This window comes from Pelobates fuscus, chromosome 3, assembly GCF_036172605.1.
Source record: "Pelobates fuscus isolate aPelFus1 chromosome 3, aPelFus1.pri, whole genome shotgun sequence".
In the NCBI taxonomy this organism is placed as follows: domain Eukaryota; kingdom Metazoa; phylum Chordata; class Amphibia; order Anura; family Pelobatidae; genus Pelobates; species Pelobates fuscus.
In genome coordinates this window covers 363,151,464-363,177,801 of record NC_086319.1, presented here as the reverse complement: position 1 = coordinate 363,177,801, position 26,338 = coordinate 363,151,464, and the positions used below count along the sequence as shown (strand labels likewise).

The following is a 26,338-nucleotide window of genomic DNA, read 5'->3' as shown; positions in this document are numbered from 1 at the left end:
AGTGCCACCGCACCACTGCACATCATCCTACATGGGTATGCTTGGGTTGCTTACCTTGCTCAACAGGTTTAACTGGTCAATTTGTCTAAAACATCTGAAATGCTTGTCTTGTTTAAAATGTTACCTATGATCTTCCATGCTGCAAAGTTGTACCGTCCATGTCAAGGTTGTTTATCTTTATCTTACTCCATGTAATCTTCAAAATGTCACATTTGCCTTTACAACAGCAAGGGGGTGGTACAACACGACGGGAAGACTGACCCTCCCGAACGAGCCCCCCGAAGGCCCGAAACACTACCACATAGTGCTGATAGACGACTGAGCTGATACCAGAAGGGGTGGACTGAGCACACAGGGGCACGCACCACCGTGAGCACGCACACTTAGCCGCAGGTACACGACCACACTACCAACGCCCACGGGATACAGGTACGCCGATGTTACCCATAACCCTTCCCACGTGAGACAATCTGAACTCACACAACACCGAGACGGAAACTCAAAGGGTAATGACAAACCCGCATACGCTCCCCCCCACCTCGATTCCACCAACCCCCCCATCCCTGACTGGTCACCCCACGACGCACACCCCCACCGACAGATGACTGAGTGCCATCGCACCACTGCACATCACCCTACATGGGCATGTTTGAGATGTTTACCTAGCTCAACTGGTTTAACTTGTTCAATATGTTTAAAAGGTCTGAAATGTTTGACTTGTTTAAAATGTTACCTAAGATCTTCCTGTGCATGCTACTGTTTAAAGATATAGGTTATACGAATGTATTAGACAATCCCTCCCTCACCCCGCTCAATTCCCGCAACGCTCAACTCACGAACACACCACTCCGGGGCCGAAGCGGACATCCGCTTCCACGCTACACGGACCGCTTCCGCTCCCCTTTTACGACTCTACCCTCCATGGGTGCCACTTCAACCTCCACTACAGAGCTACTGGGCAGCAGGAGACGGATGAGGGCTGACTGTGACTCACCACTCACCGGGAAGTCATCAGTGGGCGACCATCCCTCCCCCGACACTACCAACCCCACGGGTGTACTGCCAAAAACCTGTGAGGTGGACCCACAGGACTTCGTCCCTGGACCTCCGCCTCCCAGCGGCACATTACCCCTACTTACTGTCGCCTCTGCGACCTGATCACACCTCCCACACCCCACACTCCTCCCCACTACCCCTCCCCTCCTTACACCTCCCACTCAGGGCCAGAAGGTGACCCGGTGGCATGGGTTCGCCCCCCCCCGCTCCCCACGCCCCTGGCGCGGGCAGAAGCGATGGCAACTCCATCAACCTCTACACGATAAACGCAAGGGGCCTCAACTCACCTCACAAACGAGCCAGAGCCCTGCGAGAGATTAGGGCACTGGGGATATCGGTGGCTTTCTTCCAGGAAACCCACTTCCACGCTCCCCAGGCCCCTAGATTCTCCAACAGATACTATCCCACGGGATACTTCGCCCACAACCCCCTGAACAAATCCAAGGGAGTGGCCATCCTGCTCTCAGCAGACGTCCAATTCAAATTCGAAGCGGAGATACAAGACGCGGAAGGCAGGTACCTTTTCATCAAAGGGAATGTAGGCAACTCCAAAATCACTCTGGCAAATTTATACCTCCCGAACAAGGGCCAGAAACAATTCCTGTCCGCCGCCCTACGAACCCTGGAAACATTTGGAGAGGGCACCGTCATAATTGGAGGGGACTTCAACGCCCCCCTGGACCCCAGAGTCGACACGTCGAAAGGCGTCTCCACGATCCCGGACCATGTCCTCCGAGGCATGAGATCCCTCCTCTCCGAGCATCTACTAGCGGACTGCTGGCGCATTCTCCACAATACGGAAAGGGACTACACATACTACTCAGCACCACACAGCTCCTATTCGAGATTAGACTACTTCTTCATACAACACAGGAACCTAGACACGCTGAGATCTGCCCGCATTGCACCCATAACCTGGTCCGATCACGCACCACTAATCCTCGCCATCGATGACCCCAGACCCTACAAACCGCAATGGACGTGGAAGCTAAACGAATCCCTCCTGGAAGACCCAATCATCCAAACGGAAATACGCACCGCTTTGGAACACTACTTCCTCACCAACAAACCACCTGACTGTACACTACCCATCATCTGGGAAGCGCATAAATGCGTCATCAGGGGCATTCTCATCAAGCACGGCACCCGCCTGAAGCGACAACGCGCACAAGAAATCTCACACCTCATCGACCGAGTGACCCAACTTGAAACACGACACAAACGCTCCCTTGACGACGCTACCTACAAACAACTCCTGGACGCCAAAGCAGATCTAAACACGCGCCTCACATCTAAGATTACATTCCAGTTTCAGCTCACGAAGAAAACATTCTATGAATATGGGAACAAGAGCGGCAAACTGCTAGCCAGAGCGCTGAGAGCAAGGAGGCAAAAGAGCCATGTCCAACGGATCGCACTGAGGGGACAATCACTGCTCACGCCGAAAACCATCGCGGAGGGGTTCAGACAATATTACTCCTCACTATATAACCTGCCCGCAAACCCCTCACGCCAGACCGAAACGGCGAAGACCTTCGAGGCTCGCCAGAAGGCATATATCACACAACACATGACAACTAAACTCCCGCCCGAAACCGTCGCTGCCCTGGAGGAAGACATCACGAGCGCAGAAGTATGCTTGGCCATCAAAAAAGCCAAGCAGGGAAAGAGTCCTGGCCCGGACGGTTTTACGGCAAAATACTACAAGATGTTCGCGGACGTTCTTACCCCACACTTGCTCAACCTCTTCAACTCCATTCAAAATGGAGGCTCATTAGACCCCGCCTCGCTCCGAGCCCACGTAGTGGTAATACCAAAAGAAGGGAAGGACCCGTCCTCCTGTGCCAGTTACCGCCCGATCTCTTTGCTGAACACCGACCTCAAATTGTTCGCCAAGATTCTGGCTCTTCGCCTCCAACCGCTACTGCCAGACCTGATCCACCCTGACCAGGTGGGATTCGTGGAGGGCAGAGAGGCCAGAGACAACACCACCAAGGCACTCAACCTGATCCACGCAGCAAAGCAGGGTCCCTTGCCCGCCCTACTGATCTCAACGGACGCGGAGAAGGCCTTCGACAGGGTCGATTGGTCCTTCCTGCGGTCCACACTGGCACACCTCGGATTAGGACAGCACATGATGGCCTGGATATCGGCCCTGTACGCCAACCCAACAGCCAGAGTACAGGTGAACGGACTCCTCTCAGACCCGTTTGAGATAAAAAACGGCACGAGACAAGGCTGTCCGTTATCACCGTTGCTCTTTGTCCTCAGTCTGGAGCCGTTCCTCAACGCCATTAGAGCTCAACCTGGCATCTCCGGAATTGGAGGCAGATGGGGAGTCAGCAAAGTCTCCGCATATGCGGATGACCTCCTGTTTACAATCACCAACCCACGGCACTCTCTCAGAGAACTGCTGCAGCAATTCGACACGTATGGCACCTTGTCAAACCTAAAAATCAACTACACTAAATCTGAGATTCTCAATGTGGGATGCCCCCAAGCGCTGGTTACCAGCTTGCAGAATGACTTCCCCTTCCGCTGGTGCACAGAGGCGATCAAATACCTGGGGACATGGCTATCGGCGGACCCTACGGACACCTTCCGCATCAACTTCCCCCCCCTCCTGGAACGAATCACAAAAGACCTGAATGCCTGGCACCTCCCCCATATCACATGGCTGGGCAGGATCAGTGTACTCAAGATGAATATTCTCCCACGTCTCCTATACCTCCTACAGACCCTACCAGTACATATCCCCAAATCCTTTTTTGCACAAGTCCGAAAAACAATGACAGAATACGTGTGGCACCGTAAAAAAGCGAGACTGAACTTTGCCACTCTCACCAAACCCAAACTGCATGGGGGCCTAGGCTTACCAGACCTGACAAAATACCGACAGGCGATACACCTCCAACGACTGATTGAATGGACACACAACCCAAAAGACAAACTGTGGATCCCGATAGAGGCGAGCTTCTCGCAAACTCCCCTCCCTCTCCTCCCGTGGCTACCGAAAGCGACGCAAGGCGAATTGCCAAAACAACATCCAACGCTGAACGTCACAATGACCATCTGGAGGAGACTGGCTCTACAAAAGGACATGGCTCCGGAGCTCTCACCTCTCTGCCCTGTATCGCACAACCCACGACTCCCTCCGGCGGAGGATCCCCGCTACATTACAGCGCTGGGACTACCAACCCCCTGCAGGTTGAAGGACGTGTACAAACAGGGCGCAATCACAACCCTGAGAGAACTGGTCCCGAACAACCCGCACACCTGGTCGCTCCTCTTCAAATACCATCAACTGAAGAGGTTCCTGCAGACCACGCCAGGACTGGACTCAGCGACCCGAGCACTCACCGCCTTTGAGATGATGTGCACGAACCCCCCGAGCCCACCGCACGCAATATCGTTACTATACCGCACACAGATTACACCATCCACCGATGCACCTCTCCCTTATTTCACTAAATACTGGGAAAGGGATCTAGGACACACACTCCCTGCGGAACAATGGACCACAGTGTTCACACTCATACATAAAGCATCCATAGCCACCAAATTCCAGGAAACAGGATATAAAATGCTCTCGCACTGGTACAGGACACCCGAGAAACTATCCATAATAACAGATGCCTGCGAACCCGAATGCTGGAGGTGCGGGAGGGAACTGGGATCCCTCTTCCATATCTGGTGGACCTGCCCACACATCAAACCCTATTGGTCGGCGATTCACGCTGTCATGGTGACCATAACGGACGCAAACATACAACTCACACCGGAAACCTACCTACTCCAACTAACCTCAATCCCCACACCTAAATTCAAGAGATCAGTGATACCACATCTCCTAAACGCGGCGCGTAGTCTTATCCCGACACACTGGAAACAACCCACGGCCCCGACGCTGAGAGAGTGGCTAACCAGAGTGGAGGACATCAGACAGATCGAGGAGCTGATCCTCTCAGCGGCCGGACGTATACAGCGCTACCACGACACCTGGTACCACTGGCTAAGATGGCTCGCCTCCCCCTCCGGGACCGGAGGAGACACGCAACCCCCGGGATCAAATACGAGGCCCCCCCTGCCGGAGGGCCCAGACAGGAGCGACGGAACATCGGAGGCAGTCCCGACGGAAGGACGGATCCGAAATGAGCACGCCGATGCCGGGCCCAGGGACGGGGGGAGCTGGGACGCGGACACAGGCCCGGGAGCCCGAAGCCCACACCCCACCTCTCACACCCAGGCACACCCAAACTAATTCCTGGTCACCCCCCGCCATCGCTACCTCCCCTTCACTCCCCCCCCTACTACCCCTGACCGCACGTCACCCCCTGCCAGAGTGACAACGCTGAGCACAAGAACCACCTGTGACACCTGACACACAAGACTTCTCCCTCGCACACCTGACTGAGGCCGACACAAGCCACACGCCAGGTAACGAAAGGGGGCCCTGTCAGGGAAGCAAAGCAAACACACACTACAGAACCCCGTCGACAGACCCCTTACCACACACCACGGACCAACCTGCTACCTGAGGTCCCCAATACCCATGACTCCACGCTACAGGCGACTGTAACTGAAGGGATACCTCGACCCACATCTCCCTGCTGCCCACAGGCCGCCCTCCCTCCTCCAGAGCAGACCCCGTGTTCCAAACATGGAACATCAGAACACCACATACCCCACCTTATGGGGCATCACCCACCGCAACAAACCTCTATCACACACCATACCGCACCAATACCCACTCCTACGCAGATGACATCCTCACCACAAGCAGTCAGTGGCAAACAGACGTCGGACCCTATACATACACTGCAAGGTGACATACTATTATAAATCCTCAAATGAGCGTCAGCCCCGAATGTCACAGACATAGTAATACCCTCTGTATGACTCACTGTAACATGCAATTGCAAAGTCTACTGCTACTTGGGAGGCACATGATAGCCTTCATTAATGTATATACAACTTACGCAAAAACAGGCAGCGCTCCTCATTATACGTAATTGCTACAAGCTCACTAGATAATAAGCTTCTGGTCCTTATCCTTATCCTCGCTACTTCCGAGCTAAACTCATCAATGTTTCTATGAACCAAGCAACTCACTAAACTATGTACAAGTTTCTTTCCTACCACAAATATGCTCGTACACTTGTAACCAATGCGCTTGTTAAGGCTGTTGTGGCCATACAAGAAATGTTGTGATCTTTCATGCACCATAAAAATAAAAAATATGAAGTATAAAAAAAAAAAAAAAAAAAAAAAAAAAAAAAAAAAAAAAAGTAAACCTATAAAAAAGTTCAAAATAGCTTCGTTATGCTTTAATTTTAGGCACAGCCAGGGCACACATTTTAGTGGGCAAAGACAGGTAAAGCCTAATGGGAGTTGTATTCCCAGCTAATTATCTCCTTGTTCGCATCAGTTGGACTTCTGATTCAAGTAAAGCTTTATTGTAATACATGCCATACCGTGGCTTCTTTTTTGCTTTATTTCTTTATTTTGCACAGGAAGCCAGCGATAGTAAATCAGGACTCACTGTAAATTTACAGCCACTTATTTCAGAGAAATAACAATATTTTTATATTGTCTTCAAAGCATGCTCTGTTTATATAAAACCACATAAGCAATCTTTCCTGCCATTGTACTTAGCAATGTCTTCTATTCCCTCAATCTTCTGGATCTGTATTGAGAATGAAAACCCTAAATAAGGCTTCGTTATTTAAACGATATACCGGTAGTTCTAAATAGGGCCTTTATTACTTAAGTGCTGGTGCATTTGCATAGTTATCACCATATCCCCAGTTATTGTGACAAGGAGAGAATTATGGGAATGATATTCCACCATCAGTTTGACTAATTTGGCAGTTTCGCAAAGTCCCTGATTCATTAATTCATGAAAACCCATGAATTCTCTTCAAAGTGGCATCACTCTTTGTGGCCAACCTTGGTTTAAAGGGAAACTGTAATTCTCTGGCATTTACACCATTAAATCAAACATGGAAAATGACCTGCAACTTGTGTTAACCTTTTCTCATGAGATGCTCGATTTCTTTTTTCTTTTTTTTCTTTTCTTATTTATTTAGAAAATTTAGCAAATTACATTTATAACCTAGTTCGGAGAAGGCAAAACCACAGCAAACTTTGCTTCTATGTATCCTCAACATTGGTAATGTTTCATTCCTCTGTATGCTTTCTCTGTGCCCACTGCTAGGTTCAAAGGGCAGAATTTATAATAAATACTGACATGGCGTTAGAGGGACTATAGTCACCAGAACAACTACAGCTTAATGAGTGTAGTCAATCAATGTAAACACTGCCTTTTCTGAGATACATTGATACTGGGGGTGTTGTTAGGCACCAGTCACTCAGGCTTTCACTAGAGGTGCTTTGTGGGTCCGCGCTGACATTCAGCATCGGCACTCTCTCTCTATATGGAGGCACTGAACTTCCCCTGTAGAGATGCATTGAGTAAATGCATCTCTATGAGGAGATGCTGATTGGCCAGCGCAATATTTTGCCGCACATATGCAATAGGTCATCAAGCTTGATCTCCGCCAAGGGTACGAAGCGTGGGCGTAGCCAGCCGCATGCAAAATTGCTTGGTGCTGGAAAAAGGTGAGTAAATAGCCTTTTAAACCGGAGGTAAGAGAGGACTGATCACCTAAACATTATTAAAGCGGCACTGTCATTCGCCGAATCCATTTTTTTTAACCCCCCCTCCCGACTCCAATACATCTAATTGTCCCCCTAGTTAACCCCTAAGCCCCCCCATATTAACTATCTTTTCATCTTTATTTTCTGCCCGGACCTAGGTCCTGGCACCGCCATCTTTGTGTGGGTAGAGGAAGTCCCTGTGGGACATGTCATCTGCCCACACTAGATGGGCTGCCCCCTAGTGTCCCTCGTCCCGAGCTGGCACGGATGGGGGCTATTAAACTGAAGGGGGGGTGTGTAGATGGCACAGATTGGGCTTTACAGGGCAGGGAAAGGCTTATAAAGCCTTTCCATGACCTGCAATTAGGCTCAGAGCGTTCTGATTGGTTGGTTTAAGCCAACCAATCAGAGTGCCCTGACAGGTAAATGAAAGCTTGAAGGCTTGAAATCCAACCAATCAGAGTGCTCTGTGTCATTTTACATAGCGTGGGAAAGTGTTTTTTGGAATTTTCCCATGCTTTCAATTTGAATGGGTGGGGGCTGGGGGTAGGACAATAGGTCTCCCCTCACCCCTTATTATAATTTAGGGCCCCCATCCGCCACTTATTAGGTCCGTAACCCCGCCCCTCCCCTCCCCCCATCATTTTTATTTAGGTCACCCCTTCAGTTTAATAGCCCACACTCGCATGACACGGGAGGTGGGATACAAGGTTTTTTTTTTTTTTTTTTTTTTTTTTAAACCGTGAACAGTGAGTAGGGGCAGAATTTACTAATACTAAGTAATCTTTACTTGTTATTAGTAAATTTGGCTGAAAGACCAATTTAGGTCTTTCAGCCTTTTGGTAGATAACTCCTTAATTCCCCACGGTATTAGGGAGCTATCTACTAAGTGGCTTCAAGATGCAGCTGCGGCACGAATCGGATCCGAATTTCATTCATTCAAATGGAATTCCGATCCGAACAAAGTCCTGAATTGCGTCCTAATGCGATTGGAGAAACTGTTCTCATTCTGTTATGACGAAATTCGGTAGTTACGCCGGCCTTCGTTCTAAATGAGAGGACGTTCGGGAATACTGACAGGAAGCATCGCGAGATCACGGAGGAAAGATGAGAATTGTGGGAAAACTGCTTTGACCACAGAAAACGGAGCACACTTTGCTCCTCCGCTGGTCAAGCGTAGGAAACCTCCATAAGACAAAATAGTCCCTACTTTGTCTTTTGTTTTAAAGAAAACTAGAGCAGACATAAATAAAAGAAGAAAAGATCCTGACAGAGAGGGAGAAGAGGAATCGATTGGGGAAAGGTAAGTTTGGCATGACAGTGCCGCTTTAAGACCTATAGTGTCAGGAATATACATTTGTATTCCTGATACTAATATTTAATAGAGATGGTGGCTCCAAGTTGAAGGATAGCCAGGTGTGAATTTCTACTTTTATGTTTAATTTAAAGGAACACTATAGTCATTACAACTTATAACATAATTGAAGTTGTAGTGCCTACCGTAGATCCCCTGGTAATAGAGCCCTCTGCATAGGAGAGCTTGGACTTTTACTTTTCAGCTCTCCATACCAAGGCATATAGTGACGTTGCATGTGCAGTGCCATCATGGCTTGTCAGAATGAATCATTGGCATATACCAGAGCAAGCACCGCGCAAGGAGCATTGGGTTTGTTCCTCATCCTTGGGCGCACCCCATGTTAGATCTCTGGCTGCAAACCAGTCACACGGTCTGTCCCTTGAATAAACTGGTTCCACTCCCTTGTGGCCTGGAACAGAACATTGTTTAGATGCAAAACGTTGGCCCATTTGTCAAGCAGCTTTGGCTTTAATTTTAGTGCATGTGAAATCAGTACATTAGATTTTTTGTAAAAATTTTGCATAACTGTTACCAGTTTTTATTTATTGTTAATACTAAAAATCCATGTCCTCAAAGGTAAAAGATTTTTTTTTTTTTTTTTTTTAGACATAGTATAAGTATTAACACATTGTATTAAAATAAAATAAAACATGCATAAACAAAGCATATATTAATCTGTGTATGCTATAACTCTGTGTTGTATGTTCTGTACTACTTCATTGCCTCAATAAAACATCGGTTGACAATTAAAAAAAATATACCCAAACAATTAATGTCTCCAATGATATTGCCAATTTTAGAGAATCCAGAATAATTCTACAATTCTGGAGAAATATGTTCCTTACACACTGATGTCTACAGCTACATACATCTCTATGTTTCACATTTTTATAAAAAAAAGACTTTGTAAAAATAAAATTCTGTAAATATTGCAATTACTTAGAAATTCTTACACTGAATGTATTACAGCTAGCTGAAGGAAATGTATTTGAAATGTGTTAACTAAAACCTGAGAGAAGTGAGAAACCTGTGTAAAGTATATTTATTTAAATAAAAACCCCAAGAAATACATGTATTATGTGTGGATTCTCTATTGCCTTTCAAAACATGATGAAATGATTGTTTTATTAAAAACTTATTTTGAGTTGACCGTTGTGTCTGTGCGATGCAGTAGTGTGCATTGTGCATGAACAACTCATGTCAAGCATGTTTTTTAGCCCGGAGAGTCTGGTGCCGGGCCGAGAGACACTTGCATCACGAGTCATGTTCTGTACATCCTATCACACTCGCCTATGGCTGTGTTTCGTAAAACCCACCAGTAGAGATAAATTGGGAAGTTTGATGGAGCACACCAGTACTAGGTATTCTGCAGATACCTACAATGTTTGGGGTGGGGGGTGGGAGAGTTGTATTGTTTTTTTGTGAATTGCTGCATTTATGAGATATTCTTTGGGAGTACGGGGAGCTGACATACAACATATGCTGTGTCATGAACATACATTTCTGGGGCCTGGGAGTTTCCCTTTACGTTAGCGTGTTGTGTGATCATCCCAAGTTACAGGCAGTATAAATCGCTGGGTTATCACATTATATCATAGTTTCTGTTGCCGTTTCCTTTCACTATTTTTGATGCTAATTTTAGTTTTGTTTGGTGTACTTTGATTTTATTGCTTTTATAATCTTTCACTCCACCCTCTCCTTTTATCCACGGAGTTCACTTGTTCTCCAATTCCTGCCATTTTTACCCATGAATCATTTGACCTTTTCTTTCACTTGGTTTCTTTAGTGTTTTTTTTTTTTTTTTTGCTTGTTCGTCCTGTCTCGCTCAGACCAGCCTAATCTCCTGTACATTGCCTTTCTAGTAGCTACTTCATCCTGTCTTTTCCCAGTGCTCTGTCAAAATGCTGACACTGGACATCACTCCACACAGAAGCCCTCACAAATTACAGAGAGAGGAAAGCTGCCTCCTCCTTTTAACCTCTTCGTAGCAACGATTTCTTTAAATCCAAATATAAAATGGCAGCATGTCATATGAGCTATATATATATATATAATGTGTTGCTATGTAGTACATGTAATGGTTCTGCTTTTGTAAGTTTTAAATTACTTCTGTATGTATTTATTTTACTTTCTGTGTTTTCATTTCTATCCAGATTCTTTTGGGCTGACCTTTCTTTGTAGAACAAAACCCCACTCCCTTAATGCTTTTCATACATTCATGGTTCAAAGCAACATGGGAGTTTGTCGTTTTATAATACCAGTCAAGCTACGTTATTGACCAACCTTTTCCAAACTATAACGTCTGCTACGTACTATTTACCTTCTCTCGCTGTCTGCTCCCAGTAATTCTTATCCCATCATCTTTCCCTTATTTTGGTAAAAAGCTTATAATTGACGAAAAGCTAATTAGCTCTTGCCTTATTACACTAGGAATAGCATTAGAGGTAGAAATCACTGAGTTTGTTCACTTCACAACAAATTGTTATGCGTTAAAAACTAAATTGCAACATGTGTGTTAAAATAGCCAAGCTAGGTCTGTTGCGAATTTGGATAATTTTTCCAAATCAGCAATCCCCCCCAATCCCAAGTTTTGCTATTTTGTTTTTTTCATCATTTCACTACAAGTTTGTGTTTAGTAGTGAATAAGTGCTCACTTTGCTTCTTGTGTACACTCTGTGTATACGTTTCATCTTCTAGCTCCTTAAATTATTGAAATTGATGTGCAATACCTGTATTTACATTTTGAATTCAGTCTTTAAAGAAAATTTAAATATAGCAGTACATTACTTAACATGTGACGTCTGGTGATTTGATTATACCTTATCTCTTCAACAGGAACCAATAAAATCACGCGCTCCACAGCTTCACCTGGAATACCGGTTTTACAAGCAACTCGGGAACACAGGTATTCAACTCCTGCAGCTTCATTTGTGACTGTAATAAAGGAAATTAGAGCAAAGTTGTTCTATGTACTACTGGGTACCTTCTCAGGTTACTGCCATACAGGTTATCCTGGCCTGTCCTCTAATATTCAAATAACTCACCTGCCTATGGATTTATAATAATCGACTACAGTACTGCCTTGAGTATTGCAGGCTCATTATGGTTGTATCCAAACAGTCAAAATAACGTTCTACACATTACATAGATGTAGAAAATACTGTGTGGGTACGTCTGGCTTTAAAACTACATCCATACATCGGATCATACTACTTATCAGCTGTTTTTGCATTAAATAAGTTTCCCTTAGAAAAGCCAACACTGTGCCAAATTTGTACCTTTTTTTTTCAGGCTACAGTAATGCTGTTAAACAACCTGGCTGTGGTTCTCGTGCAAATTAATTGGGGGGGAGCACTAGTGCATGCAATGATAGCAGAGAGCTGCTTCCTATTCAATGAAAAGCAGATGGCAGTACTGCGCATGCGCAATCAACACCCATTCATTTGCTGGGGAGAGGGGAATGCTGTATATACTATTTATAAGTGACCTGTTTTGTGCATCCTGACAAATGCAAATGGGATTCAGTTATGGTAGGACTTTCTTTCATGAAAGAAGGATAATGTTAAAATTCTGTGCTGTACACTGCATGATACGCAACCTGTTTATGCAACATTTATCTATTTTCAAACGGGAAACACCAAGAGAGAGCTACTAGAATCATATACTGCTGTGTGGTGATGTTGTCTGATTTCCATGTTATTGAGATTTCCTTTATTTGTATGGAGGAAGCATTCACACATGTGGTTCTCTGTAACATACCTAAAGAAGTATTGGCAGTCTAGTCTGTGACAGTGCCTCTAGTTTTGCATAGGGCAACCAGAGAAGTGTTGATTGTGTACTCTTACTAAAATATGTGTATAGTTTCTCTAAATGTTCACACCTCCTTTACATGTCACAGCTGATGGGCTTCCTCAGGTCTTCTATTTTGGGCCATGTGGAAAGTACAATGCCATGGTACTGGAGCTTCTGGGCCCAAGTTTGGAAGATTTATTTGACCTTTGTGATCGGACCTTCACTTTGAAGACTGTGTTGATGATAGCCATTCAACTGGTAAGTGAAAGTCTCAGTGGCAGTAAAGTAACTGTATTTTTCTTGCTCATAAAATATTTATGAACTACTTTCCAGCAACACAATTCTTTTTTGTCCCTGTACTGTTGTGAGAATATGGGAGTTGGCAAAACCCTTCTGCTAAAACAGGAAATCAGACTCTGCTTCTTGTTTAATACTTGTCCTACTGTTCGCATAGTAAGTAGGGCTTTCAGCGTGTGCCTGTCTAACCCCCTACGGTCCGTGCTTCTGTTGTGGAAATTGTTAGCCTTGTAGTTGCCGGTCCGTTAAAAAGTAACACCTTGACCGAGATGGTCTAAAAGTTACCATTAGGATTTGCTTTTTGTCAATCCCTACTTTCAAGCAGTGAACTTCCATAACATTGAATAAGGCTGGAACACTGCTTTTTAATTGCAATTAATGTAGCAATTTGGATTTAGAGTAGTTGAAATAACAAAGTAAAAGTTAAGTGATTTATATTTTCGATGCATTGTTCCTGATAGTCAGCTACAATTTATTATAAGCCAGACACTCTCGGTCTACTGAGCGGGAGTTTTATCAGATTGGCTGAAAACACCAAGAAGCTAAATTCTCTAAAGCACATGGATTCCTACAACTGTAATGAAAACAGGTCCCAGAATTTATAGAAAGAGGCATCCTGTATGATTTTTTTTTTATTTTTTTTTGTTTTTTTATAATTCTGTTTTACTTCAATGCCATTATTTGGTTGAATTGGGTTTTGGCTAACTTAAAAATATAGAAATAGGGGGGCGGAGCTAGCCAGTGAACAAGGAAGACGCACATGCTTAGAGCTCCGGCGAAAACACTGAAAATAACAGCGATACATCGGATGAAATTATCCGACTACCACCCAAAAGTCAGCCAGACACTATGGGGAAGAAAACCAAACAAAGGAGAATCGATATGACCCCCTCCTCCCAAGATATCGGCACTCTGCTCGGGGTGATTCAGCAGCCGCGGCCTACCAAAATGGCGCCTGTGAGAGGGGACATCGCCAGCGATTTGGAAGAAAGTGATACTGGAGCCGTCCCACACCCCTACACACAGGGTACAACACGGGCTCACTTTGACCCTCAGCACCCACCAGAAGGGCGGCAGGCAAGATCTACCCTCAGCCTGGAACAAACGCAAGCAAGCAAAGCCGATATACAGAATCTGCTTAGGGAAATGAAAACCCTATTTGCTGCAGACATTGCACTGGTCCGGAAGGACTTGGGGGTAATCACTGCTCGACTGCAATCGCTGGAAGACTCTGGTGTGACACTGCACAGTGCCGGCAAGATGCTCAGCAGTCCAAGCTGGACAAGCTCAAGCACGCTAACCTTCTTATGGAGGGCAGAATAGCAGTGCTGGAAGACTCCAAGAGACAACACAACCTCAAGATTCGGGGTGTTCCTGAGGAGGTTACGGAATCTGAAATCCCCCACTACCTCCGCCACCTGTTAAGCAGCATACTCACACCATCCAAAGCTAAAGCGATCCCGCTGGACAACTACTTCAGGATCCCAAAGCCAGCTAAGTCCCCGGACGGGGCTCCCAGGGACTTGCTAATATGCTTTCAATCAATAAGCAGATGGTACAAGCGGCCATCCACGACGCTCCTTCACACCATTTCGAAGGAGCAGACCTCACCTTCTTTAATGACCTGACACGATCTACCATGGTCTGGCGGCAATCCCTCCGTCCAGTAACCCAGCACTTGAGGCATCACGAAGTGGTATACTGCTGGGGTCCTGGCCGCAAGCTTACTTTGCTCCACGATGGGAAGAGAGTCCAGCTACAGCACCAATCGGATGCGGGGAAACTCTTCAAGACACTGGGACTGCCTATCCCAGAGGCCCTACAGGCAAACACTCCAGGTGCGGACCCCCAACCACCGACCCAGATGTGGGATGTGAGAAATGTCCGACCCTTCTACCCGAAAGCCGGAACCGAGGCAACGGGGTCAAACCTGGTCGTCACATGAGACTCGTCTCTGGTACAGAGACCGTTCTAACCCACTCTCGGACATTCACACCACTACTGTAGAGTGTCTTTAGTTTAACACAACCTATTCCAATGTTATCTGTTTTTGCTAACCATAGTTCCTCCATAATTGCTCTCACCTGCGAATCAACCCTCTCTCCCTCTCTTCTCCCCCCCCCCCCCCCCCCCAATTATAAGCAAACTATTTTAGAGTATAGGCTACTCGTACTTAAAAGAGCAATGTTTAAAATGAAAATAACTAGACTTATGACAGCCTCACAGCATTTTATTTTATATATCACTTGAGATCACTTGACGTGTAGTTGTTATTGATTTTCCGTGCCTGCACAAAAAAAATGTAGCATGATATGCCTTCCACAGTTTGTATGATGTGTATGATGTCTATATGCTACAATAAAATATAAATTAAAAAACATTTTTTTTTAGAAATAAACAAAACGTTGGAGCCAAATAATGCAGAAATTAATTAGCCATCAAGAAGGGTTATTCGCTAAATTGTGAATTGTTGGGATTTCATCAAGGAATGTATAATTTATTCAGCTATGTTGCAGCTCATGGTCTTTTGGCTTTAAATAAGAAATTCCTGATACTTTTTCTCTTTTTGGAATAACTCTGGATATGTTAAAGGAATTGCACATTATTAAAAGCTTTTTTTTTTAATTTTTATAACAGACCTTGAACAGTTCGTCTCCATCCTCCTTAGTGGATGCAGGCATATCCCAAATAATTGCATGAAATCATATGGATTTTAACTGTTACTTTAATGTTTAACATTATGTGCTTGTGCTGTAATTATTATTTTTCATGTTATTGTTTGCATTTTTTTTTTGAAACTTTTAAATTGTTTGATCTGGCAGGGTATTAGGCCCATTCAATAAGCTGGGACTTGCCACCCTAGTGTTATTATCTAATCATGCTGCTGTGATGACCTCACCTTTGACGCATTGGTACAGCACAAAGAAGCATTACTTGTAGAGTTCTGGTTTACACCAGTATGTTCTAACATGCATACAATAGGTAGGGCGTGTATGTAAATGTATATATTTTCCATTAAATCCTTAAACTTGCTTGTTTCGTTTACATGTTTGTATTTCACTGTGAAGGTTTTGTTCTCCAGTTCCACATGTCAAGTTCAGAGCATTCAAATTACCAAAGGGGTTTATTTTATTTTTTCTTTGAAAAACTAAATACAAACTCCCCCCCCCCCCCCCCCCCCCAAAAAAAAAACACCTCATTAAAAAGCTTTGCATATTTCATGATCCTTTGAAATCTTCAATAATTGCCATTTTGTTTCCCTCACAATCCTCAATATGACCCAATATAATCTGGTTTCCATAGAAATTGCACAGCATTTTATCTCCGAATTGTTCTTCATTCCTAATTAAGGCTCCTGGTTAAAAGTATACTCACAAACCCCATATGTTCAAAATGGCTTCATTTGTTTTCCTGTAAAGAATTACCTGGTCTAGTGATAGAATATCCCATGTTGTAACCAATACCTTTAAACTTCTCTCCAGATTTCCAGGATGGAATATGTACACTCCAAAAACCTCATTTACCGGGATGTCAAGCCAGAGAATTTTCTGATTGGTCGTCAAGGCAACAAGAAGGAGCACGTCATCCATATCATAGACTTTGGTCTGGCCAAGGAGTACATTGACCCGGAAACCAAAAAGCACATACCTTACCGGGAACACAAAAGCCTAACCGGAACAGCCAGATACATGTCCATCAACACTCACCTAGGGAAAGGTTTGCATTAATCTTTATTTGTTTTGCCTCCCCTCCCTGCAGTGGCACAGTATGAAAGTTAGACATATACTATCCCAAATACGGTTTAACGTGTCCCCAGCACTCAATTCTCAACTTTTTTCCCCACTGAATTTCTGCTGGCACACTTTATAGTTGAACACTGGTTCAAATACAGCTTTCTAAATAAACACATGCATGGTTTACATTTTTTTTTTTTTTTTAAAAAGACTACTTTCCTGGGTTTTTTTTTTTTCTGTTTTTTTTTTATTTTTTTATTTATTGAAACTGAGTTGTTGATCAGTAAACCATAAGAATTCCTTCGGTGCAATTCTTTAAATCAGTTTATGCTGTTAAAGGACCAATGGTCACTTAATATGTAAAGTACACGAGTGCTCAATCTTGAAATATGGAATATGTAGGCACTGAATGTTTGCAATTGAAGACACTTTTGTCCCACACACTTTACAATCCTTCCAGAGTGGGCAGTGGAGACACCATGCTGCTTTGTCTATATAGCAACAAAATTCTTTCCACCACTGTCACTGCCAAATTTGTTGTGACCATTTTCACCCCTAGAACAGCATTCTATGGCAACAAATGCAGACGGATTGTCCAGGAATATTCCATCTAACTGTGTGCCCATCTTACCCGAAGTTTTACTTGCCTAACCAGGAAGTGGTGCACAATGTGTTTGTTTTGGACAGGCAGCTTTCCAATATAGGGACAGGAAAGTAAGCATTTGCTGATGATCAGAAGACAGGTTTGATGTGGCTGTCAGACCTTTTGTGCACGATTGTCCCTTTATTCTGCTGTGTTGCTAGCTGCTCTGGCAGTATTTGTAGCACATCGCAAATTGCATAATAGGAAAGTTTCTATGGCAACTGCTATGTAAATTGTTATTACAACAGTGCGGTGATTATTATCTACTTTATCATTAGCTCCTCCTCAGTGTACCCATGACCTCCATGGATTATCATCTATGTGTACAAAGAGAGACAATATGAGGGTTTATTTACTAAGCATTAGATTTAAAACTGTAGAATTTCGATTAAATTAACAAAGCTGTGACAGATCACTCGAGTTAAGTGAATAAGCCCGCATACTGCATGTCTTTCAGTCCCTGAATTGAAATGTTGGTCTGGTGTGCTGATATACAGGTTTTATACAAAACAATGAAGGCCATGCACCATTTAAATTTCTATTACAATATTTATCAGAGATAAGTGTGCTATTGTGTAGGTTTGAGCTAAACGAGGTGCAGTCTCCAGGCAACCATTCCTCCACATTTAATACTTTGCCCCAGAATACCATAAGTTTTACCTTTACTTAATAAGCCCATATTTGTCTTTGTTAGATAGGAGGCATTGTTTGTGTGGATGTATTTTTATATGAATGCAATATGCTGTGTTTTTTCGTTTGAGGATGTCAGGTCACACTTTGGTTTTGTCCTTTAACAAGTGTATATTGTGGTACCATCTAAGACAGTGCTTTATGCTTTTGGTTTTACCTGCCACCTACATGATCAAACTTTTGATTGGGAAGTTATAGAAACCATGAAGACATGTTCTCAATATTAAATTTCTGACAGCAAGCCAAAATATACAATTATGTCTATGGGAACTCTACACTGTAATGCCACCAATGTCCTCGATAATTTTTTGTCCTAGTATCTAATGACGTGTCGAAAGAACGGGCATTATTCTCTAGCCTATACATGGCAAATCTGCTTAATGGCGGTAATAGGGCTTTTTGTGGTAATGTGTCTCTGATAGGCTTTTATACAATTGACCGGGTTCAACATTTCAAGTCCAAATGTCTGTTACTTGCCAATACAAGTCTTGATGGTCCATGTCACTCTCACCAGGGGTGAATTGTTACTTGCCAAATGCTAGTGTATGGATTGGGGTTTGAGCTCTGCTATAGATATTGCTCCTAGGTCTAATATTCCAGGATGCCTGATTGTTCATTACAAAACCCATTTGATATTGGAATGCATTGGGAGAGCATGTGCCCAAACCTTGTTTTAATTGGGTACATTTGCTAAGCACCCAAATCAACAAGGTCTTTAACCTCACATTCGTTGGGGAGGAGGCATACTCCATATGGCATGCTCAAAGTACCACCTGACGTATTAGGCTTGGAAAATTAGAGGTCTTTATCTTCTGTATTTACAAAGGGAACAACATTTGCAAATTTGGCAATTTTTATGGACCTGCTATTTTTCATATGCTCATAGGTTTGTTGGCCCTTTCAGTATGCCAAAATAAAAAATGAAATCAAAGAATATGAGATTAAAAGTGCCTCTTTATTGGTTGATTTCACATGGTCTAATAGCAAGTATTATTTACATTAAAATGGAACTCTAAGCACTCTATCTAGTGCTAGAAGACCCTTTTCACCGTCCCATGGTAAGCGGTCAAACCACTGCTTGTCTCTGTTGGGTTTCCACGTTCTTCCAGTCTGCAGTGATATGCTAAACATAAAGTTCATGTTTCTTCATTAACATTATCAATTGTGTTCAACTTTTGGACCATATGCATTGTTGAGAGTATCTGCTGACGCCATCAGTCAATGAATAATGTCCAAACATGCACAAAAATGTAAAGATATTAGTATGAAGTTACGCTGTAGCATGTCCATGCAGACCAAAAGGACAGAGCCAGATACTTGTCATACTGTTCATAAATGGTTTGATAGATTACGGTGTGACCGCACCAGGAGATTCCTGACACCATGACCACTACAGTACCCTGTAGTGATTGTAATACTTAGACTATCTCTTTCATTTAAAAAAAAAAAAAATCACATCTTTATGGGCACAAGGGGGTCTGTAACTAGGTCCCTTTAGAATTGATCTTTTCCCAAAATAAATCCTGGGTGGTGTCCATGCTTCCTTCCTGGCTGTCTCTCCCTGCTGACTGTTGACCAAGCCATGTGAAAGAACAAATGAAAATTCCTGGCCTTCATATCATACCCTTACTCTTGCTACCTGATGCAGAAATTCCAGTAAGGGCACGGTTATTTTAGCTTCTCTATTCTGACTCATGAGCATGATCAGAACAAATACAGATGTCAGTTTCTTTCACTGGAGAGCAAGTCTTTACATTTCAATCAATGAACCACCGTGTGTTGTGTAATCAGTTAGATGTTATTGTGCTGGGAAGCTGGTAGAATGCAAAATGAATGGAAGAGGCCAGCATGTAAGATGATCAGACCAGTGAAACAAAATGGCATTCCAGGAGGATTGATGCATGAATGTAAATATATTTTTATCTTTTAGAACAAAGTCGACGAGATGACTTAGAAGCTCTGGGACACATGTTTATGTATTTCCTGCGAGGAAGCCTTCCGTGGCAGGGCCTGAAGGTTTGTGAGGTTTTTTTTTTTTTCTGGTTTTGGGGTTTTTACTGTTTGATTTTTTTTGTAACTTTATTTTTTATGATGTATTTGCATACAAGAAAGAGTAATACAGTGTTACCAATGTCTAATACAATATGTGACATTATATATAGTAGTAAAAAGAGAAAGGGAGCACACTCTACCATAAAACAGGGTGCTAAACTGAGTTAGGGTCAGCACAACCCTCATAGAAAGTATAAGCTTGACAAAGACCTGAGTGCAGGTCGAAACGTTGCTGTGCACTTGACGTTCCATTAAATCCAGCTTATTTTTTCTGTTTATACGTCATATATAGTAGTAATGCCTAACTTCTAGAATGAACCAGGTGTCTCTTTTCGAGCAGAAAATTTATGTGTTTTTGGTATATCAGTCAGTAAAGGAGGAGACTATATTTAAAAGAAGAAAAACTACCACAACAAGAGGACATAGTCTTAAATTAGAGGGACAAAGGTTTAAAAATAATATCAGGAAGTATTACTTTACTGAGAGGGTAGTGGATGCATGGAATAGCCTTCCAGCTGAAGTGGTAGAGGTCAACACAGTAAAGGAGTTTAAGCATCCATGGGATAGGCATAAGGCTATCCTAACTATAAGATAAGGCCAGGGACTAATGAAAGTATTTAGAAAATTGGGCAGACTAGATGGGCCGAATAGTTCTTATCTGCCGTCACATTCTATGTTTCTATTTTCTCTGCTTGCAAATCTCAGAAATCCTTCTTTCAGTCCATAATAGGCCTGTAGTAGTGTTTTATATATTGCATTTCATGTCCAATTTATAGCATTTTCAAACCATTTACATTTTTTGATGGGAAATGGCAAAAACACATTCTTATACATAAACCTATTTCTTAATATATGCAAATATTTAGTGTAGATGGCACCATATGGCATTGTTGTGTTTCAGCGGCGGTTTACCATAAAAAAGCTGGCAATGGGTTTCACAGATTAAAAATGGCAAATTGATATACCTCCAGTCTGCCATGAAACAGTTGTTAAATATTAGTTATTCTGCATACACATTTCTGAATCGTATAAATTGTTCTCTATTAGAGGAACATGTAGGCTAGAACCTTAAAGGTTCTTACATTTACTCTGCTCTTTATAAACGGTTCACTTTGGAATCCAAACCCTACTCTGAAATAAGACGAAATAAGGGCGGGAAGGGGGGGGGGGGGGGTCTTCCATCTGTAGTCATGTGATACCAGGAGAACAAGTATGACCCAAGCAGCATAATCGGCTGTATCAAACATGTTGCTCCTAATGTAATTGAGTACCCTGTTTTAATGCTACGTATTCCTTTAATTGTTTGCCAAATAACAAGTGATGGGATACACATGTTTTCCTTTCTAGATTGTGGCACATGGGACTATATATATTTGCTCATGCACGATATTTTGCATGCTTGTTGAACTAATTTCTTGATCTATTCATTTTGCAGGCAGACACTTTGAAGGAGCGCTATCAGAAGATTGGTGACACAAAGAGAAACACTCCAGTTGAGGTTCTTTGTGAGAACTTCCCAGGTGAGGGGAATGTATTAACCAACGAGAGCACTTTGATCCTGGGTAGGATGTTCTTCTTTGGTTGCTTAGAAGCCAGAGTCCCTTCCAGTATTGTGCTTTACAATGTAGTCCTGCGGTTTTCGGTAACCGTGTGCCTGTTGGATCAGTTGAGGTAGTGGACCTGCTTTGTTTTATGACGACCAAGTTTGTACCATGATGGACTGGATGGATAACTTTGGCACTTCAGATCTGTGGAAATGACACTCCATACATGAGGTTATATATGGGATAGTGTGGGTATGCCTACACAATGTTTGTTTATATGTATGTATTTATCAATGGAAGAGTGTGGGTAGAACTGTGTGTATGAAAGGTGGGTATGGCTGCCTGTTTGTATGGTAAATATGGGTATTGTTACCTGTAGGTATGGGGTAATGTCATATGGTCAACTGTATGTCTTTAATGTATGGAAGAACGTGGATTTGGCTGCTTATCTATCTGTGTAAGAGAGTGTGATCGTTGCAGCATGAGTAGCCACTGGTTTAATACTGTGAAAATAGTTTGTGTTGCCTTTTTAATTTAGTAGTTCACATGTACTCATACATCTAATATCTCTTCCTTCCTCCAGAGGAGATGGCTACTTACTTGCGATACGTGAGGCGGTTGGATTTCTTTGAGAAGCCGGATTATGATTATCTACGGACACTTTTCTCTGAACTCTTTGAACGGAAGGGATACACCTTTGACTATGTTTACGATTGGGTTGGCAGGCCAATTGTAAGTAAACATAATGGACAAATGAGACAGGGCTGTCTCAAATATTTAATGTGATTTTTTTATATATGCATTTAGGGTTGCTCTGCTGACTGTTTTAGCCATGGAGACAGCAGAAGGAAACATTCCTTCCATGTATTTATTTTTTTTCTTCTTCAGCCTACCCCAGTGGGATCCGTCCATGTAGATTCTGGGACTTCCGCGATAACTAGGGACAGCCATGGGCACAGGGAGAGACCGTCCCAAACACAGCCTCTAAGGCACCAGGTCAGTACTTTTTTGATCTTTGATAGCAAGCTTTTCATACCATGGTATGCTATTGGTATGCCTATCTTGGCTGCTTTACCTATCATTAACCTCCTTTGCTGCCAAAAGGAGTCCCTTTCGGTAGCATAGGCATTTGTTTTTTTGTTTTGTTTTTTTGTTTTTTTTTCTATTCCATGAAAGGCTTTTAACACCTTTCCTAACCTTTCTTACCAAGGGCCACATTGTTCCCTGGGTTCATAAAAGGCATCAGTCTGCCAATTGGAACAGTTAAGCAAGGTTGTGAGAGACTGGAGATTTCAGACCTGTCAGTGAAAACACAAAGGGATTTACTGTCTAACTATGTGGTTTATTTTTTTCCCCCTTCACTGCATGCCAGCCCTACCAGCCACAACCAGAGTAAATTTAAGCTTGTGGTGCCGTATAGCAGGGCAGTCTGATTACCCTATCTATGGTACATAATTATTCCTAGTTTGGTATTGCTAGATCTGAAGTTGATGCCATGTAAATAGAATCTAGCTTTGGTGTGAAAAGGCAAAAAGTTAATTGTTACCCTCTTCTTTAAATAGCTCCTATAAAGCATGTGTTTATTCTGTATGCTTACTGATTGTAACAGTTGCATTATTTGCTGCTTTAAAAAACAAAATCAGTAAACCTTGTAGGAAACTTCTACTGCTTCCATAAAAAAATAGTTTTACTGCCTAGGGGTTTCTCTGTGTTTGATTATCTGTCACTTGCGACATTAGGATGTTACTCTGACTACACCAGCGGACAGCCCTGACACTGTCACAGAGATACTTAGCTAATGTGATGGTTCTACTGTTTACAACTGTATAATTAATTCTCCTCCATCTCCCAGTTCTGGATACTGGCTTCCTCTTAGCTGTGTGCGGTTAACATTGATTGCCCTTAAACAATCTGCTGTTTGTGAGGTTAACTGTCAATCATTACATTTTGTACTTTAATTGCATGCCTCTTGCAGAGCAGTGGTTGGTACCTAATGTCAGCCAATCACAAAGCAGCATATATATTGGTATTGTCTGCACCAATTACTGCATGATGCTAGCAGGAAGTGACTAGAAGAAGCGCTTGTCGCTTTGTTGGAGTTCCTTGCTGAACTGGCTAGCGATCATAGTCACTCTAATATGGCATTGCTTGACAATAAATTAACCCCAAACTTTACCTTCACTTCCCCAGTTATCACTCATTCACTGCTGCTACCATGTGACTATGCAATTCAATAGACAATTAATTGTGATCAATAACAGTACCTTCAAAGAATTATAGGTTCACTAGAGAGTTCTTTATATTCTAAATAAAATTAAGATAATTTTGTGTTTATTAAAAAAACTGATGTTAATACATTCAAAATTAACTCAAAGAAGGCAAAGCAAACAGTTACACAAAATAAAACATTTAAATCCCCAATTTAAAAACCTCAAAGTTCCAAAGTTTGTGGGAACTTTTAAACTTCCTAGAGTCCTTGCTGATTATGTTAAACAAAATACCAGGGTCTAACTATCCAGAAACATCACAATATTTTATATTTTATTTTATATATTTTATAGTCTGTCTACCCTAAACCATTCAATTCCAAGTCTTGTGTTCCGATTAGAGGCTTGAATGCCTATCTTACAGTAAATGCCAATCAAAGGTGTACGGTATGTTTGCATGAAAATACATGGAATCTCTTAAAACCTGGCATAAAGATATGCTATCAATCATTATTTTCCAACTTTACTTAGTTGTAAAGAAGGCTTGGTTATTAATTCACTGTCCGTTGTGATTAGATATCCCCTTATTTAACATTATCATGACCAGTTTGGGCTCACAGATGTTTTCTGCAGGATAAATATCGGAGTCCATTTGGAGTTTTCCCTCCACATAGATTTTTGAATAATACCCTGTGATCTATTTTTTTTTTTTTACACAGGTGATTGATTTTTCTAGTGTGCTTTTACATGTCATTCCTTATCTAGATCTATATGCACTGGGTAAGGAGTGAAGAATGTCTCAAACACCCACTGCTCATTTTAATTTCGAAAAACATGTTTTTTTTTTTTTTTTTTTTATTCTTACACACTTGAAATTAATAAAATCATGCTCTGTGCCTGAAATTTCCTGTTAATTTAATGTTTTGATTGTGATAATAGAATAGCAGAATATCATTGCTCATTAAGACGTTAATGTGGATTAGGAATATAGGCTTCAGTTTCTCCGTAGCCTGTATTTACAGCTTGGAGGTGGATTCTGATCAGCGGCAAGAGCCAGTTCATCACAGTGATTAATTAATTTACCCAATGAATCGTCCTGTTAGAACAGCTACTCCATCCCAGCTTGAGTGGATTTACGTTCCTTGTTAATCATATTGGCGTCACTTCCATTTGTTTTCTTTAATGCACAGATCGATGGAGAAAATATACTTTATTAGTTTGGATAAAAAGATTATCAATGTAGCTCATGTTTAACATTTACACACCATGCCATTTGTATATACTCTTGGACAGGGGAGCAATGTATATGAAATTAGTTTTTATACTAAGGTGACTGAACCGATTGCATTACCCAAAAAAACCCAAAACCTTTTCATGTAAATCGGCAATTACTGAATTTATCATCACAGTAGATTCTTATCTGCTTCCGGAGATGACATCATTGCATGTCTGGGAGGTACAGATCCTCTTCATCAATTCAGTGCATTTAACATTTGAGACATTGCAGGCCCTGGTCAATACCTTTTTTTATTTTGAAAGCTTTCTGGTGGTACTGCACTAAAATCAAACCTGCAGAGTAAATTAATTTGGGGGAAGCAAACCTGTGAAAACCCACAATTTGTTGCAAATTCCTGGTATCTCAAGGGAACCAGAAGAGTTCTCTGTGCAAATCTTTGTCCCCTCTCTGGGATTTATGGGATATGTAGTTTGAGCTGTCATAAGTTCCTTCATTTATGAAAATCATTGTATACAAGTAAAAGAAAATATGGGCTTGTATGTCCTGAAGGGAGCAGAGATTTTACACCCATCTACAAAATATTGTGGTTCCCTTGCAAGTTTGAGATTTAAATGGATACTTCAAGTATCACAGCCATAACCGCTTATTATATTGAATATGGTGAAAGGAGTCTTTGGATTTAGTCATGTTTTAATAATTATTTTCATATTCAAGCACAAAAACTGACCTTCCTGGCACTCAAGGCACACCTTGTTTACTTCACTTCTGCATTCAATGTAGACATTTGTGGAATCTGGACAGCAGGCTAAAATGATTATGGTGCTTAGTGTCCTTTTAATCATTCCCAGGATTAACATAGCCAGGTATTAGGCTAATTATTCAGAACAGCAGGGTTTGGATGGTTTAATTTATTTGTATCTCATAGCTGTCAGTTTCTCTCCAGTCTCTCATCTCCCTTGTCGGGCCTATTCAGGTATTCTTGAGGCCCTATAATTACACAGTATCGAAGAACTGTTATAACCTTTTAATTGCATTTTAGAAGTTACTACACATTGACTGATACTTTTGG

At 42.4% G+C, this 26,338-nt stretch overlaps 1 protein-coding gene across 4 annotated transcripts in view; it reads left to right on the top strand.

The window, feature by feature from the left end:
• Window positions 1-26,338, top strand: part of CSNK1G1 (casein kinase 1 gamma 1) — an 89,297-nt gene that overhangs the window by 47,057 nt on the left and 15,902 nt on the right. For all 4 annotated transcript variants that reach the window (XM_063449290.1, XM_063449292.1, XM_063449291.1 and 1 more), the window contains exons 4-10: window positions 11,909-11,978; window positions 12,972-13,123; window positions 16,645-16,879; window positions 20,160-20,245; window positions 21,717-21,801; window positions 22,409-22,557; window positions 22,714-22,821. In XM_063449290.1, coding sequence (XP_063305360.1) covers window positions 11,909-11,978; window positions 12,972-13,123; window positions 16,645-16,879; window positions 20,160-20,245; window positions 21,717-21,801; window positions 22,409-22,557; window positions 22,714-22,821 — 885 coding nt within the window. The remainder of the gene's footprint in view (window positions 1-11,908; window positions 11,979-12,971; window positions 13,124-16,644; window positions 16,880-20,159; window positions 20,246-21,716; window positions 21,802-22,408; window positions 22,558-22,713; window positions 22,822-26,338) is intronic.